Here is a 12,721-nt window from a genome sequence, read left to right as displayed (position 1 = left end):
TTGCAGATAGAAAGAACATGCACACACATTGAGCCTGTTTCAATGGGACAAAATAAGTGACAGCCATTCTCTGGGGCAATGACCTGACCAGAGCCAACCTGCCAGGTTTTGAATCTTTTTTTTTTGATTAAAATTAGAGTACCCAACTCATTTTTTTCCAATTAAGGGGCAATTTAGCGTGGCTAATCCACCTAGCCTGCACATCTTTGGGTTGTAGGGGCGAAACCCAGGCAAACACGGTGAGAATGTGCAAGCTCCACACAGACAGTAACCCAGGGCCAGGATTGAAACTGGGACTTCAGCGCCATGAGGCAGCAGGGCTAACCACTGTGCCACCATGCTGCCCCGTCAGGTTTGAATCTAAACAAGTTTGACAGTTAACTATCAGTCATCAGTTAAATGGTGCATTTTCCATGGCACACCTCTTCCAGAGTCCAGCCTGCTAACCAATCAGCACTCTCTTCTCATGAAGTATAAATTCATAGAATTTATATCATAGAATGTACAGTGCAGAAGGAGGCCATCCGACCCATCAAGTATGCACCCGCTCTTGGAAAGAGCACCCTATTTAAGCCCACACCTCCACCCTATCCTGTGACCCACCAACCCCACCTAACCTCAGGGCAATTTAGCGTGGCCAATCCACCTAACCTGCACATCTTTGGACTGTGGGAGGAAACCGGAGCACCCGGGGGAAACCCGTGCAGACACGGACGTGCAGACTCCACGCAGATAGTGACCCAAGCCAGGAATCGAACCTGGGACCTTGCAGCTGTGAAACAAACTGTGCTAACCACTGTGCTACCGTGCTGCAAATTGTTGTCCCCTTTACATTTGGGATTCTTGCAAATGCCCCAAAAGTTTTGACATGTGTCTTTACACAAGTTCTGTACTACCAAATGACAGCAAAGATAGTCAGTTTAAGAAAACAAGTTCACACAAATTGAAAAAAAATGGCAACGGAGCATAACCTCCAGTATAGACTCAATGGGCCTAATAGCCTCCTTCTGTGCTGCAAAGACTGCGAACACCCAAGCCTCTTCCATTGTGAGCTTAATATGCAAACATGAACTTTTTAAGATGGATTTGTGGATACATCGTAGATCAGGAACCACTTTCCCTTCTCGAACCCAGGGATGCTGAAGCTTATTATCGCAACCTTGTCCTGGCCAATCTGAGAACTGCTAACCCAATATCAATTAGAATTCAAAAACAAGACATTTGTGGTCTATTTGACAGTTGCTAAATTGATAAACTCACTGGGCTTAGTTTTGTTTATACTTGCATTCAAATTCATCCTGTCTATTCCGATGATCAAACTAATACAATGCCAACTGGCACACAATAATAAAAATCCTACCATGATAAATATGGTTAAATTAAAGTTGCTTAAAAAGTGTATGTATTTTTTTCACACAAAGCATAGATCAAGAATTGATTCTAATGCAATGCTGTAAGAAAGAGTACGTACATGAGCAATAAATATTTCTCATTCAGGACACTCATCCAGATTTCACTTGTCATTCGTGGAAAGAAAACCCATTTGCTGCTCTGCACTGCCACTGTCATTGGTGCATGGTGCAATTGATTTTACACTACAATGTCATTTGGTTGTCAACAACCCGACGTGATCAAGTTTAATGCTATTCTCAGTAACAAAATGTAATTGTTATTTTGTTTTACAAACAATCAAATTAACGCCAGCTACCAGTGTTAACCCTACAGAGGTAACAACTAATTTCTTTACAGTGTCAGTTGTAGATATAAATTTTTTTAAATGTTTTTATTCATGCGGGGGGGGGGGGGGGGGGGGGGGGGGGGGGGGGTCAAACCCAGGCCCAGATCATTACCCTCTGGATTAATAGTCCAGTGACAACACCACTACGCCACCGCCTCCCCGTGGCCCAGGATCTAATACCAGGAGTGATGATATTGTTGTTGGTTTTCTTCTTTTCCTTTTTAAAAAGTGCCCAATTATTGTTTTCCAATTAAGGGCTAATTTAGTGTGGCCAATCCACCTACCCTACACATCTTTGGGTTGTGAGGGCGAGACCCAGCAGACACAGGGAGAAGTGTTATAAAAATTTTATAGCAGGTTGGGCCATGATTTTACAAATTAACCTTCTAGGGGGGTGAACGCATATAGGAAGTTGATGCTCTCCAAGAAAATGCTCAAGTTAGCTACTTTGTCAGTGAGATTAGTGGTAAAGTTCTACTGCACTGCAAATTACAAGAGAAAGAATGAAAACCACTCCTCTTTAATTACCCACCGGTATTTTTGCACTTCTTGCATCCAACTGAGACTTCACTTTTATCACTTTATACCATGGAGCAAAATGGACTTTGCAACTGCATTAGAATGATATACATAAGCACATAATTTTGGTGCTCGTTACAAAGTCAATAGATATTTTTAACTATTGGTTCAATTTACATGTACTTCATTCATCAAAGCCCAAACGCTGTTGCTTATCAAGAATGTTAAGGAAATTGAGGCTCATAGCAACATTGCTACTTTTCTCCAAGGGATGTAGGAAGAGGAACTTGGTATGCATTGAAGGAGATAAAATATAATAGTGGTGTCATGGGAACTATGAAAGAGCATGAACTCTTGAGGAAGGAGAGAGTTTGATAAGCTTTTATGTTCTATTAATGGAACCATGAAAGCAAAACTGAATGGCTAGGCAATTATAAACAACATATTTGACACAAACTGACATAAAGCAATATATAGGTTAAGAAATTATATTTTATTTCTAAACAGTCACCTAAAATCAGGAGGAAGTTAATGAAAAACTACACAGGCCACCCAGTTGCTTACTTTTCTTTCATGGGTTTTTAATTACTGTTGTAAAGAATGTTCGTAAATACCTGGAATCTCTGCACTAATCGTCCTCTTGCCACTTCCAGAGACCTCATCCTCGGATGAACTTGTGCTGGAGTCACACGTCAAGTCACTATCACTCGTACTGCTGTCCCTGCAGCAGCGTGTACTTTTTCCTAGCTGCTGCCTCACGTTTCTGCCGTAGCAATCGTATCCGTTCCTTTGCTTCTGGGTTCTAACCTTTGAAACACGGCCGTTTTGCTTGTCAATTGATGAGCGATTCTTTTTAGGAGCCATGGTTGATGTTTCACTCTCAGACCTGGATCGTCGGGATTTTCTGGCAACTGCAGGACCAGATCCTCCTGAAGGATCCTCGTCTACAGCCACATTTACCTGAGGTGCCTCATTCTCTTCTACAGATGAAAGTGTGTCAGAGTCTGCCAAATGACCGCTGGAAGAAGGGGAAACCATACACTGATTTGAAGAGTCACTATCATAGGTTCGGCCTATTGTTTGCTTATCACTGTCTGCAGATGGAAGTTGGGATTCTGAAGAGTCTTGCCCGAGTTCCATCAACAAACAAGTTTCAGCAGATAGCCCACTTAGTTTCAGTGGACGGTTACGGTCCTCTTTTCTCAACTTGGCTGTTGAGGTCTCTTTCTGAAATGACCCATCATCTTCCTTGCTGGTGTCACCAACTTTTGTCTCAATACCTTTTGTTGAAGTCTCAACTTCCTCCAGACCATCCTGGGATGAGAAGTCTGCCTTCTCTGCTGCTTCCATCTTCATGTCACTTAGCTTGAGTGCACTCTATCAAAGACCATTGGGCACAGGGAGTACCAGGACTGAGAAGGTGTGTGCTCAGTTAAGATTTAAGAACTAAAGGAATAGAGAATTCATAGGTTAGGATAGGATAAAAAAAATAAACAGTTCTTAATTAGATCAGTTTGTTTACATGTATACATCTAATTCTTAATCCGGCAGAACATTGGTGGCACAGTGGTTAGCACTGCTGCCTCACAACGCAAGGGACCCAAGTTCAATTCCAAGCTTGGGTGACTGTCTGTGTGGAGTTTGCACATTCTCTCTGAGTCTGTGTGGATTTCCTCCAGATGCTCCGGCTTCCTCCCACAGTCCATAGATGGGTAGTTTGGGTGGGGTGGCCACGCTAAATTGCCCAAAGATGTGCAAATTAGGTAGGGTTACAGGGATAGGGTAGGGGAGTGGACCTAGAGGTTTTTTCCAGAGGGTCGGTGCAGACCCGATAGGCTGAATGGCCTCCTTCTGCACTGTAGGGACTCTATGGATTATTTACTTCGATAATGGGAGAAAATACATCACCTTTCAGAAGCTGCACAAAAATAGTTTCCTTTTATGAAACCACATGCTGGAAATCTGAAATTAAAACAGAAAATGCTGGAAGTACTCAGCAGATCTGGCGGTATTCTATGGAGAGAGAAACAGAGGTAACCTTTAAAGTTTATGACCTTTCATCAGAACTGATGTAATGATAGATCACAGGACAGAGATATTAACACTGTTTCCCTCTCAACAGATACTGCCAGAACCTCTCGAGTGTTTTCAACATTTTCTGTTTTTATTGATAATAGACTTCTTTCATCTGACAGGGAGCCTCTCTCCACAGTCTCAGTCTGGTAATCCAATCCCAAACTTCAGCTTTCTTTTAAACTGGTATTTAAATCTGCATTCCAGCATCCAACCTCTCAACTTTGGTGCTATTAAATCAATTTTTCGAAGCCCTGCAGAAGATTTGTAGATTCAGTTTCACCTGGGGACAAGAGCAGTTATAGGAGCAGGTTGTTGAGAACCAAGGCTTAGAATTCAGTCTCACCTATGGACAAAAGCCATTATCGGAGCAGGATGGTAAGAACCAAAGTTTAAAGATCCTCTAAGTGTTTAAATATGTGAACCTATCATACATGCCCAGATTTGTAATTTTGCTCACATGTACATTTTAAATTACTTAATTTGAGAAAAGATTGTGAACCTAATGCTCTATTTCCCCCCCCCCCCCCCCCCCTCCCCCCCCCCCCCCCCCCCCCCCAAAAAAATTGAACAAAAATCAAGTACAGGTCTCAATTCATTCCTTTGTTTCACAAAATACAATTGTATTGACTGTGAGAATAATTAAAAAAACAGAAAAGGAGGGAAGTTAGTTAAGCCAAGGGCAGAATCACACGAATAGCATTTCCAAACCTTTACCCCTGAAGTCAATGGTCCTTATAATCTTTATTGTCACAAGTAGGCTTACATTAACACTACAATGAAGATACTGAGAAAGGCCTCTAGTCGCCACATTCCGGCACCTGTTCAGGTACAGGGAGGGAGAATTCAGAATATCCAATTCACGTCTTTTGGGACTTGTGAGAGGAAACCGGAGCATGCGGAGGAAACCCACGCAGACACAGGGAGAACGTGCAGACTCCACACAGACAGTGACCCAAGCGGGAATCAAACCTGGGACCCTGGAGCTGTGAAGCAACAGTGCTACCCACTGTGCTACCGTGAAAGTGTTTACTGTAAAATATTGCCTGTTCAAACCTTTAAGAATCCTACTTCAGAATTAACTATGTCCCTAAATAATTTTGTTACAAAGCCACAAGTAGGAATTCTGATTGTTTGTCACTAATATCAGAGATTTAATTCATAGTTGTTTCAAGACTTAAAAAGTGTTTTCAGCTGGTGACTAAAGGACACTTTCACACAACAGAAAGAGGAAGCAGTGCCAGCTTCAAATTCACTGCTTACATAAGTAGGAAAGACTTGCAGCTATTTCTTGTTCCTTCGGCCCAAAAGTTCTAATTCAGGTTTTTATTCATTTCAGGACGTGGGTGCTGCTGGCAAAACAACATTTCTTAACCATTTCAATTTGCACTTAGTGGTGGAGAAATTGATCAGTTTAGGCTTATATTCAATGCAGTTTAGAAGAATGCGAGGAGATCTAATGGTGATATAGAAGACGTAGACTCGATGTTTCCCCTTGTTGGACATTCTAGAACGAGAGGCCATAGGTTTAGGCTAAGAGGTGGCAGATTTAAAACAGAAAAGCGGAGGGAATTACTTCCTTCAAAGGGTTGTGAATCTGTGGATTTCTCAACCCAAGAGTGCAGTGGACAGCAAAACACTAAACAAATTTGAGAAAATAGACAGGCTTTTAATTAGTAGAGGGATGAAAGGTTATGGATATGGGCAGTGAAGTGGAGATGAGATCAGCCATGGTCACATTGAATGGTGGTGCAGGCTCAAGGGGATGCATTGCCTATTTCTGCTACTAGTTCTTATGTTCTTTTTTACCACTGATGCAGTTTGATACAACTGACTGGCTTGTTAGATGAAAGCAAAATACTGCAGATGCTGAAAAAACTCAGCAGGTCTGGCAGCGTACATGGAGATAGAACAGAGTTTAAAGTTTTGGGTCCAATATGACTTCTTCAGAACTTCAGGGTTGCCTGGGCTGCTGAGTTTTTACAGCACGTTCAGTTTTTGGTTGAGTGGTTTGTTAGGTCAGTTAAGAGGCAACTATGCTGATGTGGGACTAGAGTCACAAATAGACCAGATGTGTAACAGAGCAGGTTCTATCCCTAAAGAACATTAATGAATCAACTTGGTTTTTAAAACAATCTGGCAGCTTCATGGTCACTTTTACTAATGCCTTTTTATTTGCAAATTGAAAAAAAAATCAAATTCTCAAACTATCATGCGACATGAACACATATTGGATTACCAGTCGAATATCATAACCACCAAACCAGTTGCAGGAGTTTCCCACAATCCCTTCAACAGTACATCTACTCCAACCTTTTTCAAAACACTTTACTTGTGATCTTCAAGCTGGAAAGGAAACCCTAAATGCTAGAGAATCATCATGGAAAGAAACAGAACATAGAAATAATTTAAAACATTTTACAAACAGGCATGGCAGGAGACTCAAAGCCTTGACATGCTCCTCCTGTTCTATGTGGGAAACCTGGAACACTTCCAGTGTCCAGGGCCAACATATGTGCACAAAGTGTCTCCAGCTGCAGGTCCTAGAAGCCTGGGTTTCAGAGCTGGAGTGGAGGCTGGGGACACTTTGGCATATCCACGAGGCCGAGAGAATCATGGATAATGTGTATGGGTGGCGCGGGTAGCATAGTGGTTAGCACTGTTGGCTCACAACACCAGGGACCCGGGTTCAATTGCAGGCTTGGGTCACTGTCTGCACGGAGTCTGCACGTTCTCCCAGCGTCTGATTGGGTTTCCTCCAGGTGCTCCAGTTTCCTCCCAAAAGACGTGTTTGTTAGGTGAATTGGACATTCTGAATTCGCACTCAGTGTACCGGAACAGGCGCCAGAAATGAAAATGAAAATGAAATGAAAATCTCTTATTGTCACGGGTAGGCTTCAATGAAGCTCCTGTGAAAAGCCCCTAGTCACCACATTCCGGCGCCTGTTCGGGGAGGCTGGTATGGGAATTGAACCGTGCTGCTGGCCTGCCTTGGTCTGCTGCAAAAGCCAGCGATTTAGCTTTTCACAGTAACTTCATTGCAGTGTTAATGTAAGCCTACTTGTGACACTAATAAAGATTATTATTATTAGAGAGGTGGTCACATCACAGGCTAAGACTCCAAATAAGGGAATGGGTAACCACCAGGCAGAGCAAAGAGGACTAGGCTGGCAGTCCAATAATCTCCTGTGGCTATTCAACTGCAAAATAGATATACCGCTCTGGATGCTGTTGAAGGAAATGGCCACTCAGGAGAAAGCAGCAACTGCCAAATTTGATGCACCATAGTCGGCTCTGCTACATAGAGGTGGAGTACAAAGTGTGGGAATGCAACAATAGTAAGGGGAATGATAGATATTTCTGTGGTTGGAAATGAGGACTCCAGGCTAGCATGTTGCCCCCTCGTGCTTGAGCCAAGGATGTCTCAGAATGGTTACAGGACAGGTGGTGTGGGTTTTGGGGGGGTGAACAGCCAGTGGTTGTGGTACACATTGGTACAAATGGAATAGGTAAAAGGACCAGGGTCAAGGTCCTAAAAGCAGAATAAGGAAGTTGAAAGTAGGACCCCAAAGATAGTGATGTCAGGCTTACCAACAGTGCCACTTGCTAGTCAGAGCAGAAATAGCAGGGTATATCAGATGAATATGTGAAGAGATGGTGCAAGGAGGAGGCTTTTAGATTCCTGGGATATTGGGACCTGTTTGAGGGGAGGTGGAACCAGTGCAAACTGGACAGGTTACACCTGGGCAGCACCGGGACTGATGTCCTGGGGCAGTATTTGCTAGAGTTGTTGGAGAATGTTTAAACTAAAATGGTAGGGGGATGAGAAACCAATGCAAGGAGTCAGACGAGGGAGAAACACAGACAAGACAACAGAAAGGGGAACAGGAAAAGTGATAGGCAGATAAATCAACGGCCATCTAGTTGTGCGAGTCCCCTTGGGGTTGAGCGACCATAGGGCGGCACAGTAGCACAGTGGTTAGCACTGTTACTTCACAGCGGCAGGGACCCAGGTTCGATTCCGGTTTGGGTCACCGTCTGTGCAGAGTCTGCACCTTCTCCCAGTGTCTGCATGGGTTTCCTCCAGGCGCTCCGGTTTCCTCCCACATGTCCCGAAAGACCTGTTTAATAGGTGAACTGGACATTCTGAATTCCCCCTCAGCGTACTCGAACAGGATCCGGATTGTGGCAACTAGGAGATTTTCACAGTAACTTAATTGCAGTGATAATGTAAGCCTACTTGTGACACCATTAAAGATTATTATTATATGATAGAATTCTTCATCAAGATGGAGAGAGTGACGTAGTTGATTCCGAGACTAGGGTCCTGAATCTAAATAAAGGAAACTACGATGATATGAGGCGCGAGTTGGCAATGATGATTTAGGAACGCTGCTTAAAGGGATGACGGTGGAAAGGCACATGGCAGCATTCAAAGGGCACATTGATGATCGGCAACAATTGTTCATTCCTATCTGGCGCAAAAGTAAAACAGTAAAGGTGGTCAAACCATGGCTTACAAGGGAAATTAGAGATAAATCCAAGGAAGAGGCATACAAATTGGCCAGAGAAAACAGCAGACCTGAGGATTGGAAGCAGTTTAAAAATCAGCAACGGGGAACAAAGAGATTGATTAAGAAAGGGAAATAGAGTACAAGGATAAGCTTGCGGGGAACATATAAACTGACTGTATTAGTTTCTATAGGTACATGAAGAGAAAAAGAGTGGTGAAGACAAATGTAGGTATCTTGCAGTCAGAAACACGGGAATTTATAATGGGGAATAAAGAAATGACCTGACCAACTAAATACATACTTTGGTTCTGTCTTCACAAAGGGCGACACAAATAATGTACCGGAAATATTGGGGAACACAGGGTTAGTGAGAGGGAGGAAATAAAGGAAATCAGTATTAGGAGGGAAATAGTGTTGGGAGAATTGATGGGATTGAAGGTCAATAAATCCCAAGGGCCTGATAATCTACATCCCAGAATACTTAAGGAAGTAACATAGAACATAGAACAGTACAGCACAGAACAGGCCCTTCGGCCCTCAATGTTGTGCCGAGCCATGATCACCCTACTCAAACCCACGTATCCACCCTATACCCGTAACCCAACAACCCCCTCCTTAACCTTACTTTTATTAGGACACTACGGGCAATTTAGCATGGCCAATCCACCTAACCCGCACATCTTTGGACTGTGGGAGGAAACCGGAGCATCCGGAGGAAACCCACGCACACAGGGGGAGGACGTGCAGACTCCACACAGACAGTGACCCAGCCGGGAATCGAACCTGGGACCCTGGAGCTGTGAAGCATTTATGCTAACCACCATGCTACCCTGCTGCCCTCTAAAGTGTCACAGGAAAAAAGAACACAGGTATTCATGTAACCCTAGAATTAGTCAATGCATTGGTGGTCATCTTCCAAAATTCGAGACACTTTGGAACAGTTCCTACAGATTGGAGCGTAGCTAATTTAACCCTACTATTTAAAAAGGGAGGGAGAGAGAAATCAGGGAATTATAAACCATTCACCTCGATGTCAGCAGTGGGGAAAGTGCTAGAGTCCATTATAGAAGATTTAAAAGCAGAGCAATCAGGTGACTGGCTGTGTGGAGTTTGCACTTTCTCCCGTGTCTACGTGGGTTGCCTCCGGGTGCCAGTTTTCTCCTCCAGTCCAAAGATGTGCAAGTTAGGTTGACTGGCCTTGATAAATTGCCCCTTCGTGTTCAAAGGTTAAGTGGGGTTACAGAGATACGGTGGGGTGCTCTTTTGAAAAAATGAAATGAAAATCGTTTATTGTCACAAGTAGGCTTCAAATGAAGTTACTGTGAAAAGCCCCTAGTCGCCACATTCCGGTGCCTGTTCGGGGAGGCTGGTATGGGAATTGAACCTTGCTGCTGGCCTGCCTTGGTCTGCTTTAAAAGCCAGCGATTTAGTCCTGTGCTAAACCAGCCCCTTGTAGCCCCTTTTGTATGTAGGTGCAGACTCAATGGTCCAAATGGCCTCTTTCTGCACTGTTGTGATTTTTTTTTTAATTGGTAAACAGTGGCAGAATCAGACAGAGCCAGCATGGATTTATGAAAGGGAAGTCATGCTTGACAAATCTAATGGAGATGTTTGAGGATGTAACTTGTAGTCAGTGGATGTGGGTTACTTGAACTTTCAGAGGCTTTAGACAAAGTCCCACATTAGAGGTTAACGTGTAAAATGATGAGATGCAAACTGGGCGAAATAGCTGGCTTTTAAAGCAGACCAAGGCAGGCCAGAAGCGCGGTTCCATTCCCGTACCAGCCTCCCCGAACAGGCGCCGGAATGTGGCGACTAGGCTTTTCACAGTAAGTTCATTTGAAGTCTTCTTGCGACACTAAATGATTTTCATTCATTTCATTTCAAAACTGGTTGCCAGACAATAAACAAATAGTAAGAATGAAGTATTTTTCCAAATGGCAGCAAGTAGCTAGTGGGGTACAACAGGGATCAGTGCTAGGATCCCAGCTATTCACAATATATATTAATTATTTAGATGAGGGAACAAAATGTAATATCTTCAAATTTGCAGATTATACAAAATTGGGTGAGAGGGTGAGCTGTGAGGAGGATGCAGAGATCCTTCAGTGTGATTGGGACAAGGTGAGTGAGTAGGCAAGTGCATGGCAGATGCAGTATAATGTGAATAAATGTGAAGTTATCCACTTGGTAGCTAAACAGGAAATCAGATTATCTAAATGGCTATAGATTGAGGAGAACGTGCAATGAGAGTAAACATGAGGTTCAGCAGATGGTGAAGAAGGCAAATTGTAAGTTGGCCTTCATAACAAGGAGGATGAGCACAGGAGCACCAATTGTACAGTATTGTGATGAGACATCTGGAGTAATATGTGCAGTTTTAGTCTATTTATCTGAGGACGGATGTTCTTGCTATGGAGGGAGTGCAGCAAAGATTTACCAGACTGACTCCTGGATGGCAGGGCTGGCATATGAGGAAAGATCAAGTCGGTTAGGATTATATTTACTGGAGTTTCGAGGAATGAAGCGGGATCCCATTGAAGCTTATAAATTCTAACAGGACTAGGCAGGATAGATACAGAAAGGATGTTCATGATGGCAGGGGAGTGCAGACCAGGGGTAAACCATTTAGGACTGAGATGAGGCAAAATTTCTTCAGGACGGTCGAAGGGCCAAATGGCTTACTCCTGCCCCTATTTTCTATGTTTGTGCAGAGATGGAAGAAATCCTCAGTCCTATTATATATCAAATTTATGGCCAAGGTAACCAATTTTCCATAGAGTCTAACATAGAATTAAAAAATGGCGAGAGCACAAGAGCTAGAAACCCAAAACTTACTCCAGTTAGCTAAAGTAAACAGGAAACTACCCGGGAGAATGAATCGTTCAGCAGACCTTGAGGTGCAACCCAAGATCATTCTCATTTTGAGTTCCAACGAGGTGAGAACGCAGAAATCATGATCCAACAACCCTAGAACAGAGACAATTTTATTTGAGTGAGGTAAACCATTTTGCAATTCAAGTAATGGAATGATATAAAGTTCATGGTGGACATTGGTATTGCGGATTGGAAACGACCAAGTATACAGATTTTTTTAAAAAACCCGTTCATCCATCATTTTTCTTCCCACTCTCCTGAAGTTCATTATTGTTGAACTGAGCTTGTCCAATGGGTCATGAAAGTCAAATACTTAGTGTTAGTTGAGAGTATGACCTTGTGTAGCATCACAGTCCAAACTACTCCTGTCCCACTGAAAAGTCCACAAGTGTGCACTTTCTGCAGCAATCACTGCAATATGTTTAAAAGCAGGAACACTCACCAATTCTGCCTAGTGCAACTATATCTAACCATAATAAAATACAGAAATTTGTAGATTTAAAGACAGAACTTCACAGAGAATCAATTAAAAAGATAGTTAAATTAAGTTCCACATGATTATTGTTTTGAGTTTTTTTTTAAGTTAACTGTCTTTTCTTTTAGTGGGGGCAGGTGGATGGGTAATAGTTGACAAATCACCGGCTTCATAAGATGCTCAACACCATCAAGAAATTAAGTATTAAAAAATGCATGGGGACTTCAACTCCCTGCATCACTAATTTTAAGAAACTAAAATAGATTTACGTTGGAACAAGTAAATCTACTAATGAAATAATCAGAACTCACCACTTAAACATTAAAAATAGTGGTTCACTTTAATAGAATTCTTAGTAACATAAATTTAAGGAGAGAACTCTGATGGTATGACTTTTAAGAATCAAGTATTTAAACTAAAAGCGCTTGGTACTGCAACGCAAATTTTATTAAAGATCTTGCAAGCAAAAAATTTAGAAACTTAAAAAATGTATCAATATATTCAATGTCCTTATGAATTGGTTTT

General features: G+C 42.6%; 1 protein-coding gene across 1 annotated transcript in view; it reads right to left on the bottom strand.

Moving 5' to 3' along the window:
• Positions 1–12,721, bottom strand: part of c3h18orf25 (chromosome 3 C18orf25 homolog) — a 128,756-nt gene that overhangs the window by 81,215 nt on the left and 34,820 nt on the right. Inside the window, 3 exon segments of the mRNA XM_038793386.1 lie at positions 2,872–2,977; positions 2,979–3,049; positions 3,052–3,704. Coding sequence (XP_038649314.1) covers positions 2,872–2,977; positions 2,979–3,049; positions 3,052–3,613 — 739 coding nt within the window. The 5' untranslated portion in view covers positions 3,614–3,704.

The sequence above is a fragment of the Scyliorhinus canicula genome, chromosome 3 (assembly GCF_902713615.1).
Source record: "Scyliorhinus canicula chromosome 3, sScyCan1.1, whole genome shotgun sequence".
NCBI classification, from domain to species: Eukaryota; Metazoa; Chordata; class Chondrichthyes; order Carcharhiniformes; family Scyliorhinidae; genus Scyliorhinus; species Scyliorhinus canicula.
Note: the sequence above shows the minus strand (reverse complement) of the source record. Positions and strands in the feature narration are given on the sequence as shown.